At 33.0% G+C, this 27902-nt stretch overlaps 3 protein-coding genes across 3 annotated transcripts in view; all 3 read left to right on the top strand.

The window, feature by feature from the left end:
* LOC147063233 (adenylate cyclase type 2-like) overlaps positions 1-27902 on the top strand; it is a 485865-nt gene that overhangs the window by 431794 nt on the left and 26169 nt on the right. Inside the window, 1 exon segment of the mRNA XM_085959766.1 lies at positions 8327-8459. Coding sequence (XP_085815892.1) covers positions 8327-8459 — 133 coding nt within the window.
* LOC147063236 (lipase member I-like) lies at positions 13806-14483 on the top strand (the record flags this gene model as incomplete). The annotated part of the gene is made up of 1 exon (XM_085959981.1): positions 13806-14483. A coding segment is annotated over one exon (678 nt), but the record flags the coding sequence as incomplete, so codon positions are not given.
* On the top strand, positions 20486-21620 carry LOC147063235 (lipase member H-B-like). The gene is given in 2 exon segments (XM_085959980.1): positions 20486-20841; positions 20843-21620. Coding segments are annotated over 2 exon segments (1134 nt in total).

The raw sequence follows: 27902 nt of genomic DNA, 5'->3' as shown, positions 1-27902 counted from the left end.
AGAATATTGATTCAAATCTTCATATCTCATATAATAATATAGAGCAGCTTTGCAGGACTTGACATTGATTCATTATTTTATTATTGACGTGTGCCATAGTTATTGCACACTAAATATTGTATTGCATCTATCTAGTTTAGTATTTGATACTATTCGGAAAATGGTAGTTATATTTTGTGAGAGAATTCTTGGAATAGATAGATGTGTTAGAATTATTCAAAAGCGGACGATTTTTCTTGCTAGGTTGAGTGTGCTACGTACAAGTATTACGGCACAGCGGACATGAATATAATACTTTATTTTCACAGTAAAACGCCTAAAGCCCATATTCCATTGGCAGATTGCGTCTGGCCCGATCGTCTGCCACGACTGTCAAACTCTATTCTCTATGGTTTTCAAGGATCGTGAGCGATCGGGTCGAAAGTGGAAAATTTTCTATTATCCGTCGTGCGATCCTTTCATTATCAAGCGAAGATTTCCGAAAGAGTACGAAAATAGCCGAATATGCGCCTGAGTCATGCAAACGGTCGTTCATTTCATTCTACTGCACCGCGATTTCCTAACTCTCGTCTCGTGTGGCACCAGACGAGATGACGTAATTGTGACGTCACGCTCGAGGCATGCCGACCGCGCACAGAATAACCATAGAAAATTTTATTATGATACACCTATATGTGTATGGTGACAATGAATAGCGCCGCTGTCTGACCACTCGCTATTTTCTCGAATGCTATTATCACTCCGGTAGTACGTCATAATGATGTCATATGACGTCATCTCGACCGGGAAGCTTGCACTCGCAAGTTCTAACATAGAGCCCCTGGTCGATTTCAACTGAACAACTACAAGATAGCGAAAACTTAAAAAATATATATGGAGTATCACCGAGGACACAGTCCTCGTCGAATAAATACACGCCAAAGATATAGCGTGGAACGTAAAAAAATCCGCTATATTCAATGGCGATCACGCTGTTCTTCAGTTAGCCAACTTTTGACCCAGTGTTTTCGTTTACGGCGAGGCCTGACCGCCTGAGCCAGTTGAAATATAGCCATACTCGCTACAATAAATTAGTCTTTGGATTATTCGATTTCGATATTCGAATTACTCAATTGGTTTGGAGATTCAAGCTCGCCCAGTTATTCATGATGTAAATTAACAATAAGTATACAAACTTTCTATAAATGTCAAACGGCCGCATAAATTTTAACAGATCTGATGCTCGCTAGGTTTGACAGCTGACAGCTCAGTTTTGTTGACGTAAAATTGCGCGGGAATGCGTTTAGTGTAGCCACCAATCTAAGAAATATCTAGTTTTCACTCAACCTATATTTTTAATAATAACAACACTAGTATTATTTTAACCAATCAAATCAAGGACCAATGAGATTGAATCGTTGCGTGTAATTGCAAATAGCTAGCGACGACGGTTGGCGTCGATCGTTGGATTGGGTTGGGTCTGTGCGTCTGCCAATGGAACATGGCCTTTACGCTACTCTCAAATGCACGTGGATTGTAGCTAATGTGGCATTTCAAACTCCACACATGTTTAAATACTTAATCCAAGCGTAAATGTTTGACAGTGTTATGCACATCTCGTAAAATTAACCTGAAATTATCACGGAATGAAAATTCTCACAAACGGAATGTAGGAAAGTTATTAAGGCAATTAAAATTTCGCTGGTAGAAAATCGTGGAACCCAGAGCTTAAATGTTTCAACTAAAATACCGATAACGCTTCTCTGTAATTAAGAATTATCGTCATTAGTTTTCGTTCAACTACTTTAAAACTGAAAAACTTCAAAAAATTGGACCCAGAGAGGCAAACTGATATCACCGTAATCAAAGCCATTAGAATTTTTTAAAGAGACAAATATTTTGTCAACCAATAAGTATCTTGCGATTGGAAATTACTTGAGTGTATGACAATTAATAATTGCTTTATCTGACCAAAGAAATAATAAATATTACAAGAAAAAAAGAACTTTTTATATAGGTACCACGTTTTTAAATTTTCTGTTGAATCAAATAAACTTGACAATTCTATGTACCTATTAATAAAAACTTTTTATTGTACTTGATAGAAATACTGAATAAATATAGAATACCGAAATACCATTTTTACATTTCATATTGATTTCCATAGTAACGAACGTGTATATTAAAAATTTTGTTGCCAGGACCCCCTTAGCAACCAACAATAATAACTTTCCATACAAAACAGAATTAACTGAATCATCTGCTTAAAGATGGCCAAAAGTATTAAAAGAATGCATTGTCGTCGTGTTCTGATATATTCTAAAAGTTTCAAATGTCTAGCTAGTCGGGAAGTCAGTTAAAAATCTTCAATCGCCCAATACAAATCTTGGACAAACAAGAAAGAAAATGTACTGGACACACACAAAAAAATTAGTACTGGACAAACAAGAATACGAGCTAATAAAAACGTGGTAAAAAATACAGTTTTTGGCCAAGAAAAGATATATATTTATTTAAGAAAACAAAACATTGTAGACGTAACAAATCTAAATTCAAGACGTTCACAACATGAGATTTACATTAAAACAAATATTACCCTCACAAAAATAGAGTAAGGACAATTTTATACAGAAAAATAAAATCTCAAAAAACATAGCACGTCACTGAAAATGTCTATGTCTCTAGAAAGCGGAGATTGACTAGTCTTGCACCCCTCGCTAATGGTACCTGACAGGCTTGACACGAGGAAACGGTTCCGACCTATAATAGATCATGGTTGCGACCACGTAACCATCCCTCGCGATGATAAAAGGCAAAAATGTCATGTGCTGTTTCCATGACAACGCAACAGTTTACACTATATAGTAGTTGCAATGAATTCAGTTTTGAATAAATTGATACATCATCTACTTAAGAAGTAGATTTATTCATTCTTTTTTTATATATAGAGAAATCATGGGTGGTAATTACGTTAAAAATTTGATTTGGCTTATTCAAAGTTGACAATGCGGGTATAGTATAATTGGTACGGCGAGTCTTATCATGTTTCTATTTCACCTTACGTAACTCTGATATGGTGACCGAATATAGCATAACCATTTTCAGAGGTCAAGCTAGTCTAATGTATTGAACTAGGCGAGCTAGATATTATATTGAGCCGAACTCAATGATAGCGGAAGGTCAAGCAGAGCTTTATTTAGCGAAGGTGGTGGAGAGCAATATTGGAACCGGTCAATAATAACAAAGACATGGCTAGAAAGCAACTACATGTTTCTGAATATCATGGTAATGTGGTATGTTTATCAGTGTGTTGAATTAAAAAAGCTTATACTGAAAGCTTAAGAATGTATTTTATTCACAGGGTTTAGGCCAAAGTAATAGATACGTAGAGCTGAAATTTGCAGTAAATTGACACAAGCTGTCGTGGTTCTTGCTTGATTTAAATTGGATCCATTTAGAATCAAGCAAGCAAAACCTGCGTTGACTTTAAGCGCCCTGTAATTTGTCTTTTACTTATTAAATTATCCTTTTATCGACAAGGTGAATTTATTCATAAATGAATAACATATAACAATGTGAAGTTCATATTGTTATTATTATGGTGGCACTTTTGCAGTGGACTGTAATTTAAAAGATACTGGTGGATTACGGATCTAGGGGAGGGGGTTACACAGGATGCCAGACACTGACCTTTTATGTTGAGAGGGCTGGCGCGTGCTGAAGGTGGTTCGGTGTTCACGCATTCACGCACTGTTAAACGGACGGTTCAGAATGTCACTCTCACGGTTTCACTTGTGTTTATAAGATGAATGATGATGAAAAGTTCAGAACGGATCATAGACGCGACGTTCGCTCAAGGTCAAATACTCAAACATATGCGTTTTGAGTCACACTATGGTTAACGACGGCTAAGTATATCAAGCCCGCACACGACCGCTTTCTTGATGTCACTCGAGCTAACTTTTGAATCAGTCTGTACAATTCAATTAATCAATAAACGGTGGTTTAGCGGTAAGAGGTCTACACGCACCCGTTATCTTGAGCTAACTGAATATTATTCGCAATCGCGGTCGTCTCATGACCTGTAATTACTGGTTGCGTGATCTTGTGAGAATAATAAATAAGGACGTGAGGTAGGTGGGGAATTAAGGAATAACGGGCACCATATTTGGCCCAACCGTTATAAATAATGCTGATAATAAAAGAAGAATATAATTTTTATATCAAATAAAAGGTATCTGTTATAATACCCTCATCAATGGAGATAACCGCTTTGACTCCGGATCATTACACCAGTCAAAACTTGACTGGACATGGTGGTTTCGCTGGCAGGCTCTTTGAGCTTGGACTTGTTACCCGTTCGACATGTCCATGTGGCGAAGAAATACAGGATGCAAACTACCTCCTCTGGGAATATCCTAAAATGTGTACGGAAAGGGAAGAGCTGCTCAAGTCACTTCAACCAGCTGTTGGGCCCATCGGACCGTCCGACCTTTTTGACTTATGACCTAGGCCAATTTTATTGCATTTAGAAAATTTGCGGCGTCTTACTGCGGGCGTGAAGATTTCTTCAAATATTTTTTGCCATCCGTTTTGCTAGCTTCGTTTATTGTTATACTTAAACTAAATTCATTTTCTTTTATGTAATTGCCATGTGCCATTCTCTCCCCGACACTTTACTTTAGAGTAAATCTTTAAAATAAGTCAAAGCTCACGTAGAGCGTGGCAACCTCAGTCTAAGGTATCTGCTCCCGGGACATTACCAGGCGAAAAAACTGTATATATGCCTCACATCAGTAATTTTTTTTACCCTCGTCTTGAAAAGTGTACTTCTAGAAATTTGACGATATTATTTTTATTAGAGTAGAGATCGTAATGTGCAGTAGTATGGCGTCGGGCCGCAGTGAGACGCGCCGTTGAAAAATGCGCATTCACAAACTGCATTCGCAATTCAAACTGTCGCCTTAATTATATTCCCGCGGGAATAAAAAAGGACGTCTTCTTTTATATTTAACTTTCAAAAGGATCTAGACCAAAGAACGGATTTCTCAGGCGAGGCGAAAATTTACTTAGCCGAACAGTTTTATTCTTATGCAAACGCAAACTTCAGTTTTTGTTTTTAAATATTCATTTTTATAAAGTGGGAAAGCGGATGATAACTTTGTGTGGAATATATAACTTGAATTTTAATAAGATTATTTACCCAGTTTTGCTTAAATTTATACTGAACTGGGAGAATGTAGTAAATATCTACTGATACTCATTCAAAGATGGCTCATGAAATTACCATAATTTAATTGAAAATAAGAGATATAATATTTGTAATATTCTGCGGGATGCCCTATTTTAAGGACGTTTTGTCCTGGAAAGCCAACAAGATAAATGGGTAGATTGTCATGGTGTTGGACATCAAAATTTATGATACACTCCCATCGATATGACTGCGATACACTTTCTCATTTTTAGGGCACATAGTTCGAAACAAATTGTAATATTTTACGACAGAAATGATTTTGGAAGAACATAATTATTATTGCCTTGATGCATATTTATTGAAAAAATATCTTTGTAGAACATGATATGGGTTCAAAAGCGCACACAAAAAAAATGATTGGGGAGGGGGCATTTTGTATTTTTAAATTCATTATTAATGCGGCGGGAGGAGCGGGGGGGAGAAGATTGAACGAAATCTAGCAGGTGCTACATTTACCTCATCTACTATTTATACCAGTGGCGAAGGGTGACTTTTGTAAAGAGGTAGACTGTGGAGTTACCACAGAAAACGAAAAATATACGTTGTTGTGTATAATGTGTTCCATAACAATTCATAATTTAACCCGTAAAACTAGACATTTTAAAATACTTCTATATTTTTAATACAGACTTAGGTATTAATAACTGATAAATAAATATTGAGAGATAAATTATTTTATATTTTTAACAACAATCAATATTTATATGTGATTGAATCCCATAGAAATATTTTTTTAAATTATCTTCTTATTAATAATTATTTTGAATAAATGTGCTCTAACGGATGTAAGCGCTAACTAAACAACCTATGATTTCGGAATAAAAAGCCGGACAGTGATCGGCGCCATGCGACTGAAGTCATACAAAACAGATCTGAAGAAGGGATCGAATTAATTCATAATATAGTTGAATCCAGACGGCGCTAGTTATGGTTATAAACTTTACTAAATAAAATAAAACTTCTAAATTCTGACGATAGATGACTTTCAATTGGCTTGGATTTTCCAGTGTATTTATTTATTTTAAATTAAATTATTAACTTGAAGAACTATTTTTCTTAGAAGGTAGGCTTTAAATAATCGCCTACTATGGAGCCTTCGCCACTGATTTATACCTATATCTAAATCAGGTGAAAGAGGAAACGCATTTATCTCTTTCGATCGTGATCAGAGTAAAGGTAACGGAGGCGGGCACTAGCAAATAATTAATAAAGTCAGGGTGTATTAAATTGAATAAGTGATTCTAATAATTGAATATTGAGGCATGTGGCATTTATATTTTATCCTTTGTGGTAGGGGGGGAATGCGGGCTATAAGAATATCATTAAAAGTTATGAACCATCTATGGGCTGTGCAAAATAGCCAATCTAAAACGACAGTGGCTTTGAAATTTAATGAAAATGGCGACATTGGTGAAATTATGCATAGCGTAAACCTTTTACAAGTAATATGCACGTAAAGTTTTGTGCGAATATGTCGGTTGCTTGAGCTACAAAGCTTTTAAAATACTTTAAGCAACCTTGGTTGTTATGATAATATGAATTTATAAATATGTTTAATAAGCACGCTGTAATACTGTATCGTACAAAATATGGAAATTTTGTTTGTAAACTAAAAATATACTAATGTAATATCTTTATAAATGAAGCAATATTCACTCAGCTCAAGAGTTTATATTTATATTATACTAGTTGCGCTTTTTATATTGGACTGTAATTGATTTTGATGCAATGATTGTCATGGTGGATATGGATGCGGGGGGGGGGGGTTATGTTGGGATGCCAGGCACTAATCTTATTGCTGTTGAGGCAAGCTCCATGATCTGGTTGCACTATCGCTCGCGCAGTATTATTTGTTGGGTTACCTGGTGCGCGGCACTTGATCAAGTTGACCCGGCCGTGGTCTACGAAAAACTTTTGAATCGGTCTGTATGAGCTTTGAATTACTCGTCACAGTTTAACTATACCAAGCCTAAAACATGCCCGCAGTCTTGGCCAAACTATATATTGTTATTATAATCAGTAATAAGCTTAATATGGACATTGGCCGCTTATGGGAAACGTCTGTAATCCTTTCTGTCTTGTGCAACCCCCTTCAATGCAACATGGATGCTGTGAATCTTTTTATACAGTCTGACCACCGCACTCGGAGTCTGCCAACCCTTCTTATTTTTCTCATCGAAGAAGAGACTCTTGGATAACAATGTATCTTATATTTTTGAAACATGGTCTACCCCAACGATTTCTAAACTGTAAGTCGCGCCTACCTGGGGAGGCGTGGAGTGTTCCAAAGGGAGGCGTGAAAAGTTCAACACAATTAATGTAGCCACAGGTTTGCAGTTTGCAAATGCATAGTTTATAAAACGGCCGCTAGTTATAAACCACAAAAAAAAACAGTCCTATAAAAGGTTGTTTACAAACCTGTCTGAAAATATGGAAACTAATTTTATAATACCTCACTTATATTCATACTATTTTGAAGCGCGCTGGCTATCTCGTGAAAACTGAAATAAAAGGGTCAAATCATACTGTTGAAATTTGAGGCAAATTTGTTTAGGAACGATAATTTTGTTGTTAAACTTGTCTATTTGGTTGAAATTTTAAAAAATAGTGAATAAATCAATGCAAGGACTACTAATGCATTCACTGATTTAACATAAAGTTTGGAAACTACTAGCTTACCCAATGGAATTACCCCATATTTACGTGTGAAGCAGAATATATGGCTTGATATGGGTTTATAGATAACTAAACTCACTGCACTATTGTCATTAGGGCTCGTTGCCGGTTGTAGTGTCGTAAAAAATAATATATATGTACAACGAATAAGGTGCTATGAAAAATTGTGCTAAAGATATTTTTTCAAAAACGAGTTATTAATGGGTTACATTATTTAAAATGTCTTATTTGTCATATCAAAAGATTGCCAAAAAGAGTCAATAAGATGAAAAATGTACTGTGTAAATTCTCAACAACACCCTTTTAATTTAGCAAAGCAGATAATATATTTATATTTTCATAATGCTGATTAAACAAGATTTTAAGGCATCATAGTGCATTGAAAAATATTTATGTAATTGTATGTATTTTTTTCAGGAGAGTTCACATCACAAAAGCAACCCTCATGCAGCTTGGAGACAGATTCGCAGTAGAACCTGGTGACGGAGGATCCCGCGAAGGATATCTTTGTGATCACAAAGTCGAGACGTACCTCATTGTTCCACCGAAGGTAAGCCGCAATTATTTTCACACAAGATAAGTCTCGCTGCGACACATGACAGAAGTGCAACTTGTATTTTTTTCCTCAAATTCATAATCTTCAAGATTGTTTTCAATAATGTATGGCAACTGTACGTAAAGTTCTCTTTTTATGACATTATTATGTACATTATAATGGTTCGTCTTTGATGATTCGAACACATTATACATTTTATTTAACTTTTAGATTTTTGTTTTGCTTATTTATTTTTGAAAATTTCAAAGCTGCGTGAACGTTGAGCAATTTACTCGGTTGGCCGGCCGAAGAGTAATCAAAGCAAACCACCTTATCTATTTTGTCGTGTATTTTTATGTTCTCTAAAATTTTCACATTTACCACTGACTCAACGGTGCAATTAGTAGCATGCTCAGCTATTGACCGAAATGTTGATGGGTTGAAGCCGATGATTTTTGTTTTTAATTTTTAAATTGATTGTGGTCATTACACAAAAGCCAGATTCACTCTACTGACGAAATTGCTATTCCACCAAAAACTAGTAGACCAAGTATTTTAATAACGATTCTATAGTATTAAATTTACGCGATAAACCAGTAGAATCAAGGAATCACTCGGAACAGGCTAACAACTAGTAAATAAATTTGGTTTAAAAGTATTTTTTTTAGTAATTTTGTTATAATTAAATATAATTACAATTAGATGCATGAAAATGTGTGATGTGGAGTTAAAATCATACCATCATGTTAGACGTAGCCCTTCTGATAGAGGTAGCCCAGGGGTCGGCAAACTTTTGGACCAAAGGAGCCAAATATGAGTGGCACAACGGTTAAAAAAATCGAGAGCCATACGTATATGTTTATAAATATGATTTGTTTAAATGAATTAATTACATTTTATAAGTGTTTATTTATTAAGCGAAGAATATTTACCGAATAAAACTAACGTAAATATATGTTTTTATTATTGAAATTATAGATATAATTTTTACAGAATATGAATTACATACAATTTTCCCGCATTCCTTAAAACTAATGTGAACAATGACCTACCTTCCTTGCATTTCTTTGGAGAGTTTCTGTATGTTTGGTATGTAACTTGTAGTTTTTAATTTCAGGCGCGACTCCAAATTCTCATCAGTTATTTAGCTTCTCTAAATGCTATTTATATTGTTCATGTTTGAAAATGATTGTTCACATACATATTATGTAGATTCAAATATGAGTTGGGAAAGCTATTCCATGTATTAAAAATCGTAGTATCTACCTTATGTCGATGTTTTAGAGCGCTCCACTTGTGTTGTGAAATTAAATTGCATTTTTCTCTCTCCAAATCCTCAATTTTGGCGGCAAGACCTACAAATTTGTAGCTTCATAACTCTTTGGTTGTTAAATCCACCGATAAAATTGTATTTCAAAAGTGCTCGTACCCAAACAACAACAATCGTACTTTTTTGCTTCAACCATCACGGAGGAAAAATTAGTCTCGCGATAATGTCATTATAAATAATACAATAAGTGTACAAATCCATGATAAAAAAAAATGTGAATTTTGCAAAAGTTTTTGTAAAAATTGGGAATTGGGAATTTGGCAAAGAGCCACACGCCGATACCCGAAGAGCCGCATGTGGCTCGCGAGCCGTGGTTTGCCGACCCCTGAGGTAGCCCATCCATCAAATAAATTTCTCACCGATTATTTTTATAATTTATTGTGAATAATGTAGACAATTGCTAATTATTTATATACCAGTGAATTAATTTCTAAGTTTATAAAAAATCAGTAAAGAACCAAATAAAGTTATAAGCAAGCTGGTTGTGCTTTTTGAAGTGAACTGTCATTTGAATATGCTTGTGGATTACGGATCTTCGAGGGAGGGGGAGGGGTTAAACAGGATTCCAGACATTGATTTTTTATGTTGAGAGGGCTGGCGCGCGCTAGAGCTGGTTTAGTGTTCATGCACTCACGCACTGGTAAACGGACGGTTTGTAATGTCACTCTCTCGGTTTCACTTGGGTTTTGGGATAAATGATGATGACAAGTTCAGGATGGATGATAGATACGAAGTTCGCTCAAACCGTATCAGATTTAGCGCAACGAAGGTCGAACAGATGCGTTTTGGTTGAGTCACTCTGTGGTTAACGACGGCTTAGCTTTAACAAACCTAGGCTCGTCCACTGTCTTGAAGTGACTGAATGTAACTCAATTACGGTAAACTCGTGACCCGTGACTGCTGGTCACCTTGTTTTGCGATAATAATACATATGGATTTGAGGTAGGTAGGAAAATAAGGAATTACGGCCACCATAATTGGCCTAACCACAATCAAAAATAGTAACGTACGATTACCGCTATTAATTCTACAATACTTTAAAGCAAACTTTTTGTGATTTTTAATCACTTCTGAATATTTATTAATTATTTAACTGTTCATGTTCACATAAATGTTTCAAAATATTTATATTTTGATCAAAATAGCCGTATTTCTTACAACGTTTTTATTAGGTCGTATTCTTATTTGTCCAGTGGTTGTTTATCCAGTATAAATCTTGCAATCGATTTTTAACTTACTTTCCGACTAACTAGACATTTGAAACTTTTAGAATATATCAGAACACGATGCCAATGCATTGTTGTAATACTTTTAGCCATCTTTAAGTAGAATTGAATTCATGTTCAGTTAATTCTGTTTTGTATGAAAAGTTATTTTGACACGATTTTTGGTTGCTAAGCGGATGGTCCTCGCAACTAAATTATTAATATACGTGGGTCACTATGGAAATCAAAATGACATTTCAGTATTATTAATTCTATCAAGTACAAAGTTTTTTGATCGTTTAAGCTAGCAAGTCAAGATTATATGATTCAACAGAAAATTTAAAAACGTTGTATGTAAAAAGTTCTTTTTATCTTGTAATTATTTTTTTTATTAAAATTAATGATATAAGTTTAACAGTTGCCGTTAAAATTTTCGCACGAGAATTTTATAACCCGGACAAACTGCACACATATTTTCAATGTGGTAAATTTTCACCTTTTATGAATGTTGATAGCTTCCATTTAAATAATGAGAATTTATGATGCCAACATGTAAATATGCAGTTTAAACCAATTTATTATAATACCGTGTGGTAATAATGTTGTGTCATTAACCAACATACTGCATGCTATTAACGATGTAAAAACGTTCATAACTCTTACTTTTTAACAAATCCGTAAATACTTTGGAATTTAGCAATAGGTACCGGTAATTCGGAACTAGGATTTCAGTACTTTATAGATACCGAAAAGGTACCGGTTTTTGAACCCATTGAAGACAATCAGCGCCGGTGTTATAGGATTCAGGACAATGTGGTGAAAATCAAACATTTTAATTATATTTTGATTTTTTTTAAAGTTAAAATTACTTAAGGCTATACTTCAGCTGCGGCACGGTTTAAAACGATCGTGACTACGCGATGCCATTGTGCAAACGACGCCTGCCGAACGAAATATAATTTGTCATATAAATCCAACATGCGTCCATTTAATGTTCTGTTTATTATTCTATAAGTAACAATAATAATATATTCATTGACACGTTTTCTTTTTCAAGTAAATGGTTAACGTTTTTAGTCATCTTTACACGATTTAAGAATTAATACCCCCGTCGCCATCACGAAACAAATTGACGTATTCACACCTCGACGTTCGCTCTCCGATTGCCAGTGAGTCCAAAATTTCGTCGCGCCTATAGTTGAAAATTATTTGCCGTTTCACTGAAGTATCGTCTTTAGGTGTAGCTATCACTTTATGATGTTAGTTAAATAGAGTCCGATATATTTTTAAGAATTATTTGATTTATAAAATCTATTTTTATTTAAATTTGTCAAAATAATTATCAGTTTGGTAGGTATGAGGTGTTTGAGACAGTAAAAAACAGATAATGGCCCCCTTCTTCTATATTCCAAGTGTCTTGAAGATTTTTATATTTAGCTCCAGTTCTAGTACATCTTTATTTACTTCTACCATGGACTTATTATCTATGTAATTTTGTATTCAAAAAAGGCTAAAAAACCAAAAAAACTATACTTGACATGTTTTCTTGATTCCACTGTTACACAAAGTTAATCTAAAATTTGAATAAATAATAGAATAATTCAATAACTATAAATATTTAAAAGATATATTATTTGAATTAAATGAATAATAAAATAAACGAGTCAAATCAATTTTAGTAATCAGTGTGCCTTTTAGTCAGTACTAATTCCATATAATTTTAAAGCGGACGAAGCCGGTTTAGAATAATATTAACGGCCCACATGCGCAGCGAACGTCAAAATAGTGATTTTATGCTATTTTCAAAGCATGATCCTGGCCATTCCTTAAACGTTGTATATAATCTGTTTACATAATTTTAAAGCCTTATTATTAAATGTGTAAATATTGCCCATTTTTTAAATAATAAAATGCCTAATTCTTGTCAAATTTTAGATCACAGAGATTATCATTATATTTTTTTATTGTAAATATTTCATTATAATAATGTCGACATAAATTTTACTAATGGTTCTATAAATGCTTTTAAAAATTAATAAACATAAAAAAATCTTAACACCACTTCACATGGACGTACTGAAATATGACTATATTCTAAAACATTAGATCGAGAGGTTTAAAAAAATAGTATTTTATGTAATAAAAATACTTTATGCAATCATCAAATGTTTAAAATAAATATAAAGGATAATAAGGCTTCAAAATTATGTAAATAGATTATCTACAAAGTTGAAGGAATGTCTAGGATCATCCTTTGAAAATAGCATAAAAGCTCCATTTTGACGTACGCTGAGCATGTCCCCCCTTAAGAAAGCGGAATTGGTACTAAATATTGTGATTTATTCAATTATTAATACAATGCATTTTTACCATGGATTGACAGTCAGCACGATAAAAGATAGTAAACTAATATTTAACCTATTTGAATATTTTTTTGAATGAATTAAATTTTTAGTTTTATTGACGATGATGATAAGGAATTCATAGGTTCTGATCCTGTTAGATTTCTCGTTAGAAGAAAAACTATAAAAAAACCACATCTAAAATGACGAAATCTAACATAACGAAAGTGAAATAATAACATACTCATCTATTTATTTAAGAACACAAAACATTGTGGACATAACAAATCTAAATTCAAGACGTACACAACATGAGATTTACATTATAAGTCAAACATTACCCTCACAAGAGAGAAGAAGAGAATATAGAAAAAATATAACAATTATAATAATAATAATAACAAAAAAATAACATAAATAAATATACTTAAGTACAATTTAATACAGAAAAATATAATTTTTGAAAACAAAAAACATACAATTGATTGTAAATTTTTACTTAAAGTCCAGCAGTTCTGTTAGAGCTATTGGTAATGAGCTTGGAAGAATTTTGGCTAAGTTATCTAAAGGCGGAGTAGACTGTAGCAAAATCGACATTGTGGGTCACAGTCTTGGTGCGCATATTGCTGGTTTTACCGGTAAATCTTTCAAGAAATTCTCCGGTAAAACCATCGGCAGAATAACCGGTCTTGATCCTGCAGGACCGTGCTTCTTCAATGAAGAATCTGACTTCAAGCTTAAATATACTGATGCTGACTTTGTCGATATAATTCATTCTAATGACGAATTGCTTGGACTTGTTGAACCGCTCGGACACGTTGACTTTTTTCCTAATGGAGGGAAAAGCCAACCTGGTTGTCTGAACCCAGCATGCAGTCATGGTAGAGCTTGGCAATTGTATGTCGAATCATTAAATTCAGGGGATGCATTTCTTGCTGTCAAGTGTGCTTCGTGGGATAAGTTTACGAGTGGTGCCTGCAAAAATAAATCGCGCGTCTTTATGGGAAAAGATTGCGATCAATCAGTGAGAGGAGTTTACTATCTTACGACTAATGGAAAATCACCATTTGGTATGAAGGAAAGAGGGATCTCGACCAAACCCCAACACATTTTGATAGATAGATTGCCAGTATTTTCAGGAACGGGTTTACAAGGCATTTAAAAGTACAAACAAATTGGGCAATTATGTATCGCCCATGTAGAATCGAAATGGGCGATACATAATCGCTCACGTAGAATCGAAGTAGTGAAAAAATTACGGATATCTACTTGAATGATAATATGCAATTATCTTTGTGTGCGTAGCAACATGATTTAAAAAAAGAACATTTTTCCAATAAAGGGTTTTTGTGACAGGAAACAAAAGAGTTCAAACACTAGAATTTTGCAAATTGGACGTAATTAAAAATAATAATAATTGTTAATCGGTATAAGCGGCGATTTCCAAACTGGGAGGCGCAGACTAGTGCAAAAGGAGGCGCAAACAAGATGGTGAATTTGAAAATGATAGAATTATCAAGCCATATTAAGAAACCTTAGCATAATAAAATTTTGGTTGAATCGAAGTGCAGATTATAATACTTTGTCAAGCAAAGCAATGCAAGCAATGCTGCGATCCGTAACATCCTACTTTTGCCAAACGGGATTTTTTGAATTAGCTGCAATTGATAGACTTTGTTCTAATAAACATGCACATCCATCGCATTAAAAATCCATTAATTTAAAAATTATTACCTATATTATTATATACTTTTCGTAAAACCTTGTTTTTCTGTCAATTACATTTTTTTGTATTAATACATTCATTTATTATCAATTAAAAATTATTTTTCGTCATAACACGCTTTATTTGTATTATTAGTATAAATTGAATCAATGCTAAAACTAAAAATGAATTTCACGATTTATGTAGTTTTTTACCGGATGTTTATATACATAATATTTATATTATGTAATTGAAGGGTTTGTATTTTTATCCATGAACTGTTTATTGTACTTTAAGCTTTGATTAAAACTTAAACTATACACACTGTCTCGCTGTAAAGTGTATAGCGAGTGCATTGTTTGTAATCTCTGTATCCGCTTCCGCTGACGTGACCGAGAACATGACGTCGTCCAGCGTCGCGATGCCCTACAAAGCTGCGTGGAGGCTTTGCGCGAGGGGGGGCTCTTTATTGAGGCGTGTACACATTTACGGTCGGCGTGGCTCGGATTAAGCACACCTCGGCGGGCCTTCTCTGCAGCCACGCAAGGAGGACGAATTGACAAAGCTATGCATGGTTGAAGGTTAAATTGAAAGCATTGTAGACAGAGTTGACCGTGTGTAGTTAGTCAAGGGTGATATATTATGTCTTACTAGCGGCAATGTCACAGTTAGTTGGGGTGTAATAGGTAAATAAATGACGGAATTAAGAGATATTTAATGTTTTATTTTATTTATTTATAGTCAACCAACGGCGATCATAGAAATATACAATATTAATGATTATATTATTTATTTATTTAAAAAAGACACGTTGACCACATGGCAAATTAGAATAAAAAGTACAAGTAAATTAACTAGAGAAAAACAAAATAGAGAAAAAAATTAAACAATAAAATAGAATTTTAAAAACAGAATGCATCGCTAAAAATATCTACATCTCTATGGAGTGCATTGATCAGCCACACAGCCCTCGCTATTGGCGCCTGGTGTGCCTGACACGAGGAAACAGCTTTCACCCAAAATAGGTCATGGCTGTGACCAAGCATGTAATTTACTGGGGTTATAATAATAATACCCCTTTACATGTGCATGGATTTACTGCTGACATTATTTATTATAGCAGCCATAACAAAAAATGGACGTGTAAACACGTGTTATCGTGCAAATTGCAAGATTGGATGCATGAATCAAAAAAGTTCAGATGCTTCCGAATTTTCCAAACAGGACCGTGTAATAATATCTGCGCCTGCGCACTACAACGATAGTAGTGAACCTGCCAGCAAAAAACTACACCGCGCAGAAACTCATTTTGAGGTTAACCGATTTTCATAACCTGCCAAATAGTACAATGAAATGACAACATTGCGTGTCGCTTACTTTCATAGAATGAGAATGGCCAGACAGTCAGCAATTTTACGTGGAAACAGTTATTATCGCGATAGTTTAAAATAAACACTATTGGTGCAAGTAAATCCATGCATGTGTACAGGTGCCAGAAGTTACAAAATAAACGAATAAGTGATGGTCCTAATAACAGGCGGACACAGAAAGGATTGTAGAAAGAGAAATTAAAATGACTACATAAACAGATAGTTAGTATAAGTAAACAGGTAGGTAGAAGAAAGAATAAAATAATCACACAATACTAGAAAAAATACAATTGACATATTATGGGTAATTTCAATTTAGAAAATCTATACTATTGACCAAGGGTACTTGATGAAGTTTTAATTAAAATTATAATCGATTTGAGTTGTCTACTATTCCATTGATTCGTTTTTTGCGACCAGGGTTTTGTCTTTCAGCATCTTCATGCACTTTGCGCACTCAACAATGGTAAATGCACACTGACAATGAATAGAGTTAATTATTCACGTTTATATAAGAAAATTAACACATCGTTTTAAGTTAAATCCTTATTACCTATTACGTAGTAGATCAGTGGCAAAGGGTGGAGGTAGGTTGATAAAGTTAATTTACCCTATTTTAATTCTTGCACAATTGAAGAAATAAGTTGTTTCACCATATCTATACAATTACACGCAATAACCATGTATTTTAATCTAGAGCAACGTTCAACAAATGAGCTCCGTGGAGAAATAAAAAAATGTACGTACATATTAAAAGTTAAACATAATATTATTATAGATACGTTTACATCAAGTATTAAGTATTAAATATTGTTTCAAGTTTTATAACTTTGCACTTTTTTGCACATTTTACTACACTGATACGCCTATTTGCGTGATTATCTCGCATAAAAATTAGATCAAATGATATTCAGTTATATGAATATAATATGTAGTAATAAGTAAATAAATAGATAATATACGTATTTAAAAAAATATTTTTAGAATAATATATTAGATCATTTTCATCCTAGTCGAAGTGCAAAGTGATGAAGCATAATATTATACTCTATTTTGGCTCTGACCGTATTTACTGTACAGCTTGTGTTCAAAACTGTCATTGTTTCACTTTATATTTTGTATTAGCCATATTTAAATTCGAAATGAATTTTGACAGTTGCTTAAAGAAAGAATTTTAAAGAAAGAAATATTTATTAATTAAAATTGTACGAAATGTACAGCAACTGAGAAAGAATATCAATGCAGCCTCCCAATAATTTACACACATTTATTACGCGCAGGTTTATTACGTTATGTCTATCTTTATATGAAAATATAATGACCGTGTTAAAAATCCATTAACACAAAATAAACCTGCCAGGTTTTCTAACGTAGATCGGCGATGTGATTATGTCAAAGGTAGATGTTTGATATTAAAAAATATTTTAAAAAATAAACAAATAATGATCAATTAAAAATCGACACAATTTATTAAAATACATGTCATTAATAAAAATAATCTTAAAAAAGAAAGCACCTAATCAAGAGAATTGTTTTTAACAATAATTATGTTTATTTAAAAGAAATAAAGGTTTCTAAGATATCGCAGATTTTTTTAAAAAAATACTTACCTAATTTAAAAACATTGGTTTTATAAAAAAAATAAAACGTGTTGTTATTACCATGCCATCGATTCGATATAAATAAAAGAATTTCAAGTTAAACACATTTTAATTTTCAACCACCTAGATAAACTACAATATTTTATATTGTGTAAAGGCTTTCAACCAATACTTTAACAGTTGTTATTTCATTGCAAGCAAATATTTCAATTACATTATTTTTTCTTTTGATTTTAAATAAATATACCTACGTTTTTTAAAAATTGAAGCAATTTATTACGTTAATTGTACTAAATTGCATCCTTTATATTATGATATTACATTTTGTTTCTAATAGTATTACATTCCCCTAAAAGACATTCGTAGGTAATCAATAAATAATTAGTGAAGTGAATTTCTTGAATATTTTGAAATAATATTCTATACTTATAAAGATATAAGCATGATTTTATTTTTATTTTTACAACGTTTTTATTCGGTCGTATTCTTGTTTGTCCGGTGGTTGTTTATCCAGTACAAATCTTGCAATCGATTTTTAACTAATTTCCCAACTAGTTAGACATTTTAAACTTTTAGAATATATCAGAACAAACACGATGCCAATGCATTCTTATCTTTAAGTAGAATTGAATTTATTTTCTGTTACTTCTGTTTTGTATGAAAACTTATTTCGGAAGAAATCCGTAAAAAGTAAAACACGATTAATGGTTGCTAGGGGTCTAGGGTACTAGCAACTAAATTATTAATATAAACGTGCGTTATTATGGAAATCAACATGAAATGTTAAAATGACATTTCAGTATTCTATATTTATTCAGTATTTCTATCAAGTACAATTTTTTTTTTGATCGTTTAAGTTAGTCGAATCAAGTTTAAATGATTCAACAAAAAATTTTAAAACGTTGTATATAAAAAGTTATTTTTATCTTGTAATTATTATTGAATTATCTTGAAAAGTTACGCTTTGAACGTGGTTATCAATGGAATGAACTTTACGGATCTCATGAATATTTTGCTTTCGCTAACGAAATTTGCATATATTTTGAATCGGTGCAATTTTCAGAGTTTTAGTTAAGCCTGTTTCAATGAACCACTAGCGACGGAAGTTCCTATATCGGTAATACAAAGCCTAGGCGAGTATATTTTGTGAAATAAAAATCATTTATCATTAATTTAAGTAAGCTAGCCCTATTTATTTTAATAACACTACACTTAACCTTTTATAATACAAAACTCGATGTGGTTATGTTGGTAGACATCGAAAAGTAATAATCTGTATGCTGCATAAGAAAATATATGGATGCGGGCGACTATAATTAGCCCAACCAGACTATTTTATATATTTTATGTAGTCGTCATCTTTGTTGGTATATTTATAAATAATGTGCGGTACGGTATGGGAGCATCAGTATGATAACATTTTAAATACCAAGAAAAAAGATACAATTTTTCCCGTAGCGACAGCTTACTGTGACAGCACATTTTTTTTGACCATATCCGATCGTAATAAGATCATGGGCTTCCACAGAGTAAAGGTTTGTATTAACAGATTTTGTTTTCTACGAGAAATGGTTGTCAGCCATTTGTTCAACCTATTAGGTCCATACCTTGGCTCACACAAATTTAAAACCAATATAAGTACTTGCCAGACCCAGGGAGATTCGAACCTGGGACCCACGGCGTTACAGTCCAACGCTTAAGCCGCGCGGCCATCGTGGGTGTAACAACACACTACGTGATGATAATGTACTTGAACCATTATTAAATTATTAATACAATGCATTTTCATACATGTCATAAAAGATATTTTAGTAATGTTTAACCTATTAGGATATTTTTTGAATAGGTGATAAAGAATTTTTTAATTCCATGACGATGATGACGAAATCATAGTTTCTGATCCTGTTAGCTTTCTCGTTAAAAGAAAAGGTACAAAAAACCACATAATATAAAATGACGAAATCCAACATAACAAAAGTGAAATAATAACAACTTAACAATATTAATAATATCATATCGAATTTATTTATAAATTTTTTAATAGATCCCGTTCATTTTGTCATTAAAACTGTTTATAATAAAATGTAATAATTGTATGTCATTTTCACATAAATCAATGATACTCGTGTGAAACAAACATTAAAATGAAAAATGAAAATTGTGATCATTTTAAATAATAAAATTGCATGCATCTTAAATTGAACAATAAATTGCGTGGCAATGGTGGGGAGTCACGTTTTTTTGCGTTATGTATAATATAAATTCATTTTTGACTTATTTTTTTAATCAAGTAATTACAAAAAAATGCTCGCAGATATAAAAAGCGGAAATGGATTAATTTAAAGATATGTTTGAAGACTACGCTCGATCAGTGAACATTATATTTGATTATCATCCGAATACGGGGTGACTTTGTTACATAGTACAAGGATGTCCAACATTTCCACACATTTCCACATTTGTGTTGGCTGCATGCTGCACATTAATGATGGCCAGATCAGTACTCTGTCAGATTGAGAAATTATTCTCAAATATCCAGACTACAGGAGAGAGTACAGTGTCAATTGTTTCCAGTCAAGGACAAAAGATGGTTGTTCTAGCTACTACATATGAATGTGAATCTGCGAAAACGATTCTTGGAGTGAATTCTAAACAGTTGATCGGAGACAGTGAACCAGACGTTTCGAAGTTATTAGTGGCCTTTTGGAAAGGTAACCAAAAGACGCTTTTTAGTATTGTCAATGCCAATACTACGCTTCTGTCAGGGACAATGATCAATAAAGAACTCCAAACAACCATCTTCCTGCACGGATTCTTCTCAAATTCTGAAGGTGATTCGGTCTTAGAGATTGTTAAAGCGCGGGGATACCAACGTCTTAGATTTGGACTCTGGTAAATTGATTGGAAATTTTTACTTAAAGTCCAGCAGTTCTGTTAGAGCTATTGGTAATGAGCTTGGAAGAGTTTTGACTCAGTTATCTGAAAGCGGAGTAAACTGTAGCAAAATTCATATTGTGGGTCACAGTCTTGGTGCGCATATTGCTGGTTTTACCGGTAAATCTTTCAAGAAATTCTCCGATAAAACCATCGGCAGAATTACCGGTCTTGACCCTGCAGGACCCTGCTTCTTCAACGAAGAATCTGACCGGAAGCTTAAATATACTGACGCCGACTTTGTTGATGTAATTCATACTGATGGAGGAGTGCTTGGACTTGTTGAACCGCTTGGACACGTTGACTTTTTTCCTAATGGAGGGGAAGCTCAACCTGGATGTCCGATTTTTCCATGCAGTCATAGTAGAGCTTGGGAACTATATGCCGAATCTTTAAATTCAGGGGAAGCATTTTCTGCTGTGAAGTGTGCTTCATGGGAGGAATTTACGAGTGGTGCCTGCGAAAATGAATCTCGAGCCTTTATGGGAAAAGATTGCGACCAATCAGTGAGAGGAGTCTACTATCTTAAGACAAATGGAAAATCACCATTTGGTATGAAAGAAGAAGGGATATTGACCAAACCCGAACCTATGTTTATAGATATATATAGCCAGTATTTTCAGGAACGCCATCTTCAATTTACAAAAGTGAGCATTAGTGAAAAAATTCCGCAGGTGGCGGTGAAGTGAGATTGTGGAAATATCGAGTAGACATTGTAAAGTAATATTCTTTACGCTAGTATATTGATAGATGATGGCAATAAAAACTATGGTTGCGTTTTTTATAGTGGACTGTAATTGATTTTGATGGAATGATTGTGATGGTGGATGCTGGGGGTGTGGTTATGTATAGGATGCGATGTGGAATTATCGAGTAGACATTGTAAAGTAATATTCTGTACTCTAGTACAATGCTCCGCAACCTTTTCTCACCCACAGCACATTAAAGGTATTCCCAGAATTCCGCGGCACACCACACGTAAAACAATTTATACACCAAAACATGGACCCCAGGCCAGAATCTTCGGCGCCCCCCCCCTCCTTATTGCTAAGCTTAAAGACAGTGTGATACTTTAAAATAGCATTTATCAAATGATGTTAGAGGTATAATTAATCGTATTGATCCTATGTTTAGGGATTTTTTGTATTTATTAATACATCAACTTGAATCAAATTGAACAATACATCAACAATAATTATTTCTCGAGTATTGACACAATAACAATAAAATTGTATCCCACATATCAATCAATGCCAGTGAAGTAAAACAGTGGACTGTAATTGATTTTTAAGGGATGATTGTGATGGTGGATGCTGGAGGTGTGGTTATGTATAGGATGCGCGGTTTAGGTTATAAGTGTCTCTGATTCCTGAACTTTAAAAAGATGTTATTTTTTGGAATAACACTTTATAGTGAGAGTCTGTATTTTAGACTCAATGTTTCTTAACCTTTTTACATCCACGGACCACAAAAAAATCAAAAAATGTTTTGCGGACCATCAACATTGGAATAAAATAATAAATGTCTATATTTACACTATTTTTGAAACAATTGTCGAAATATAATATAACCCCACTTCAAATGTTGGCTTTCTAGGTAACTATTTTGAACTGTAGAAAATTTTTGCGGCCCACCCAAAAATCTTCGCGGACCACCGGTTAAGAAACTATGCTCTATAATATGATGCTCAGTGCCAATAATTCAAATGAATTTATTTAGACACGGAATGTCCTTAATTTTACCGTGAAATATAATTTGGTATCACTATTGTAGAAAATCACATTGTCCTTAAGGGGGAAGGTGTTCCATGTCAGCTATTTTCTGGTATTTTCGGAGGTTAAGCCTGAATCTTACGTAAGATTTATAGAAAAACTATTTATATAATTATGAAGCTTATTCATCGGCAAATATTTATGTTAAACATTTGATAACTGCATAAAGTATTTTTATGACGTAAAATAATATTCTTTGGAACCTTGAAATGTAATAATTGATAACGAAGCCATATTTTTGTGACATTAATAGACTGTGTTGATAACCGTTTTTTCCACTAAATATTATGTCAAAACGTTTATTATAGATAGCTTTAATGTTATCAAACATAATGTAGTAAAATATATTCAGTATAATTATAATATTTGCAGTTTCTGTTCCCTCTAAATCTAACGGAATCGACTAGACATTTTGTTATTAAAATATGCTATAATTATAGACATTCCAAATAATCTAAAGCTACGTATCAGAAGGGTTATCATTAATCATTGAATAAATGATGAAACATCTTGTTAATTATAAATTTATAATACTAAATAGTGAAATATTTTAAACGACAATTTCCGTGAAATTTTCGACAAGCTAATCTTCCATTAGAATCGCCTACGAACTGGCGCATGATGTCTAGTATTTATAGCTCGTATTATTTTCACTTTATATGTCCAAAAAAATACGCCAACACACTAGTATTGTACACAAATTTGTTTGTAACACTAAATGCTACAAATTGAGCACAAAAATAGGTTAAATAAACGGATATTCAAGCGTATTATAGCAAACGTAAAATCATTTTGACAGAAGGATCGGAAAGCAAAAAAAATCTGAAGAAATTTGTGTTTGCGTAAATTCTACGTAATGTCATACTAAATCATACATTCTAATTTTTAACACTGTTGCAATCTATTTTGCCTAATATTGCAACATAGCAGTTAGTTTTCTGTCCCTTTCTACAACTATCTCCCTCTACATTCAAAATAATTATGATTGTAGTAGGTATGTATTTTATAAATTGTGATAGATTTTATTTTATTTCAGTGAAATATATCGGGTCGTCCAGTATTGCCATATCTACTAAAATATTATTGGATTGATATTTTAGTAAATAAGTGAATGAAGTTTTTCACCATTTGTATCTACTATTAGTTTTACTATTTTTATTTAATAAATAATACACATGAGGTTTTACGAATTTCACATTTGTTATTAAACATACTTACATAATTTAGAACACCCCAAACACATCGCGAAGTAAAAATATCTATATTTTTTACTTAGCCAAATTATGAATCTACCTAGGTTAGGTACCTACTGATATTTATATTACAGAAAATTTAACTTTTACTAAATTATGAATTTGCGAGATTATAATAATACAGATGATTTTAAAGAATACTTTCATCAAATAATAACATAATAATGGATGCCTGTACTTACATAATATTTTCCAATGAAATATTTTTTTCTTTTAAATTAACTTTAATTTCGAAAGTTTAGCCTGGCAATACTATGAACGTCATTTATTTCAGCGGGAATGCGAAATTTTCATCCTCGGTTTTTGACATAGGTACCTAACAATATTATCACAATTATTTATATCGATTGTACTTACAAAAAATGCCACGAACTCACTATCCGATGGCTGGAAGTTCCAAAAAAAGACGTAGGAGAAAAGATGGAAATATTAATACATTAAAAACACAAAGGTTTGAAATTATTATTTTATAATTTTACATAATTATACATAGTTGAAAAAACCACATTTCACAGAAAATTTTGGTTCACAATATTTATTTATCTTGCAAAAGGAAGTTTTGCGTATTACTTATTAATACACACAATTAAGTATAATGATCATTTGTACTTATATTATGTTTGTGCCATGTCTTATTCGAAATTAGTGTGTCTGTGACAAAAATTATAATCTGGTACAATAATTAATAGCAGCTATACATTTTGTTTTCTGTTAACTATCTACTAAACTAATATTTTTGAATGTATTATAGTATTGATATATTGCCGAAGACTATGCCTGAGCATGGAAATCCTCAAAGCATACTACCTGAACCAGAATTTCATCCCACATTTGAACACGAACACGAAGAATTTATTATAGAAAATGAAATTGAAGATTCAAGCCCTAAATTCCGTGTAGAAGGCCGTAGAATTATAGACTTTTCATATTTTTTCCAACAACTTCAATTAATTAGCCACCATGATTCTCCATTTAATTGTAATTTATCACATTTAGAAATTTTTGGGGAAAATCGGGATAACTTTAGTAGTACATTTTTTATCCAATGTAAACTTTGTGGTAAAAAATTAAAATTATATACCACTGAAATGAACAAAAACAAAATGAATCTGTGTGACGCATTTGTATCCAGTATAATCAGTATCGGCAGTGGATTTTCAAATCTGGAAGAAATGTGTTCAGCAATTGACGTACCATCGATTACAGCAAGAACATATAGAAAGAGTCAACAGAAGGTGTACGAGTGGTTTGAAGAAACCAAAAATAAGAGTATGGAAAACGCTGCGAAAGAAGAGCGACAACTTGCAATCGAAAATGGTGACGTCGATTCTTCTGGTATTCCCATGATATCAGTTGTTGCAGACGGCTGTTGGTCGAAACGTTCATACAGATGCAATTATTCCGCAGCATCTGGCGCTGCCACGATCATTGGTCAAAGAACCGGAAAGATTTTGTACATGTCAGTGAAAAATAAATATTGCGATTTGTGCGCCAAAGCTAAAAATAAAAATATCCCTGCTCAACAACATAAATGCTTTTTAAATTACACCGGTCCGTCAGCTGGAATGGAATCTACAGCAATATTAGAAGGCTTTAAAGAATCTAATAATACACATGGATTGATTTATTCAAAATTGATTGCTGATGGAGATTCCAGCACATACAAAAAAATTCTTGATTGTCACCCATATCCGAATGTAACTGTCGAGAAAGTTGAATGTAAAAACCATTTAATTAGAAATTATTGTGGCAAAATAGAGGCATTAACCAAAGACACAAGATATCCCTTGAATGTAAGAAAAATCATTGCGTCAAGAAAAAGACGTCTGCGGAAAGCCGTCATAGGGTGCAATCAAGTATAGAAAACTACAAGATAGTACTTTCGAAGAAAAGGTTATCGCTTTGAAAAAAGATTTAATTAATGGACCGCACCATGTTTTTGGAGACCATACTTCTTGTCTACCAAATTTTTGTACAAATGAACCAAATACAGAGGACATGCTTGATGTAAATTATGTACCAGCATTAAAAGAATGCAGTCTATTTTCTCAATTAATGATATATAATTCTCGTTTGGTGCTAAATTCAAAAAGTTTAATTTATAATTTTTCTACTAATATTTCAGAATCTTTTAATAACATGATTGCAAAATTTGTAGGCGGCAAGAGAATTAACTACTCTCAAAGACAATCGTACATGGGACGATGTGCAGCGGCGGTAATCGCATTTAATACAAATAAGTTACATTGCACAATTCAAAAACAAGTTTATAAAAATAGCCCAAAAGCCTTCATAAATCGCTTAGAATCAAGAAGGTTGAAAATAAATAAAAAGAAAATAGGAAAACCTTGGCGAAAACCAATACATTCTGTTCCTTTATCTAATCCAGATTATGGATAGAGTTGCCAAAAACCTGATATGGACAAAAATCAATATCAATAATTGTTAAAAGAAACTTTTTTGAAAAAACTCAAACTAACAAACTATGAGAGGAGGGATATAGAAAGACGCACTGTATTACAATCTGAATGTGCAGAATGGCTAGAAAGGCGACGAAACCTTCTTACTGCCTCTGTTTTTGGAAAGGTGTGTAAGCGGCGAGAAAATACAAAATTTGGGCCTTTGGTAAAACGTTTATTATATAGCCAATCATTAGCCAACGTGAAAGCGGTAAAATATGGTAAAGAAAATGAATCAATAGCTTTACAACAGCTTAGTGTACAAGAACGAATTAAGATTGAGAGATGTGGATTGTTTATCGATGATGTGTATGATTTTATCGGTGCAACGCCAGATGGCATCAGCGATGATGATACAATTATTGAAATAAAATGTCCTTTCTCAGCTGCTGGAATAAGTGCAGATGAAGCTATTGTACAGAAAAAAATTAAATTTTGGAAAGTAGATAAAGACAGGAATATGGTAATAGATAAAAATCACGATTGGTACTTCCAGATTCAGGGGCAGCTTCATATTACTAAGAAAGATGTCTGTTTATTTGGAGTTTGGACGGGACATAATTTTCCTGTTAAAATAGAATTAATCAAAAAAGACGAGACATTTTGTATTGAAACGATTGAAAAAAAGATATATCACTTTTATATGAATTGTCTACTGCCAGAAATAGTAGATCCCAGAACCAGTAGATCTATGAATATTAGAGAACCAGAAAGGCTGAATTTCTAAATTTTTATTTTAAATTTTATTATGCTTAATATATTTTCAACAAGTCTATATTACATCACTATTTTATAGTTCATCAAGATATATCTAATTTACTAATATAGTTTACTGTTACGAGACACCTAGAACGAGTGTAATTTTATGAAATTCAAAATAATATGTATACTTACATCTAAATAATGATACCTACAGATTTTGCTGGCGATTCCACTGTGCCATATTTTGTATAAGCATTCGTCTCTGCAGCCGTGGGGTTTGGTTCCGTGTAAAAAGTACATTTTGTTCTCAAGGTCAAAAACCAAATTGGTTGTGCCAATGGCTTATAACCATTCCTCATAAATGATTATAACTGATATCACCTCATAACTGATCAGTGCCACGCACGAGTTAACTCGCGGGATCTTTTAAACGTCATAACTTCTGAATGAACTGTTTGTGTATATTTTCTTAACAATATTTATCATTTTAGTGTGAAAATATTCACGTTAAACATGTTGATTTGGTAAATTTTCACAAATATTTATCATTCTATTCTTATTTCATATTTTTTAAGGGATTCATTTTATTCCAAAAATAACTGACCTACAAGTACCCACCTGGTAAAAATTGGATTTGGATTGGATGGAATTTCCTAGTAGATTTTCCAACTAAACAACATGACGCTTTCTATATATTATTTACTGTTAGTTTTGAAATTATTGTATTTGAAATAAATAATGTATCAATAATACACATAGAAATCAATAGATATATAAAATAGATA

The sequence above is a fragment of the Rhyacophila brunnea genome, unplaced genomic scaffold (assembly GCF_057557595.1).
Source record: "Rhyacophila brunnea isolate RB1 unplaced genomic scaffold, BYU_Rbru_1.0 scaffold_9, whole genome shotgun sequence".
Lineage (NCBI taxonomy): Eukaryota > Metazoa > Arthropoda > Insecta > Trichoptera > Rhyacophilidae > Rhyacophila > Rhyacophila brunnea.
Note: the sequence above shows the minus strand (reverse complement) of the source record. Positions and strands in the feature narration are given on the sequence as shown.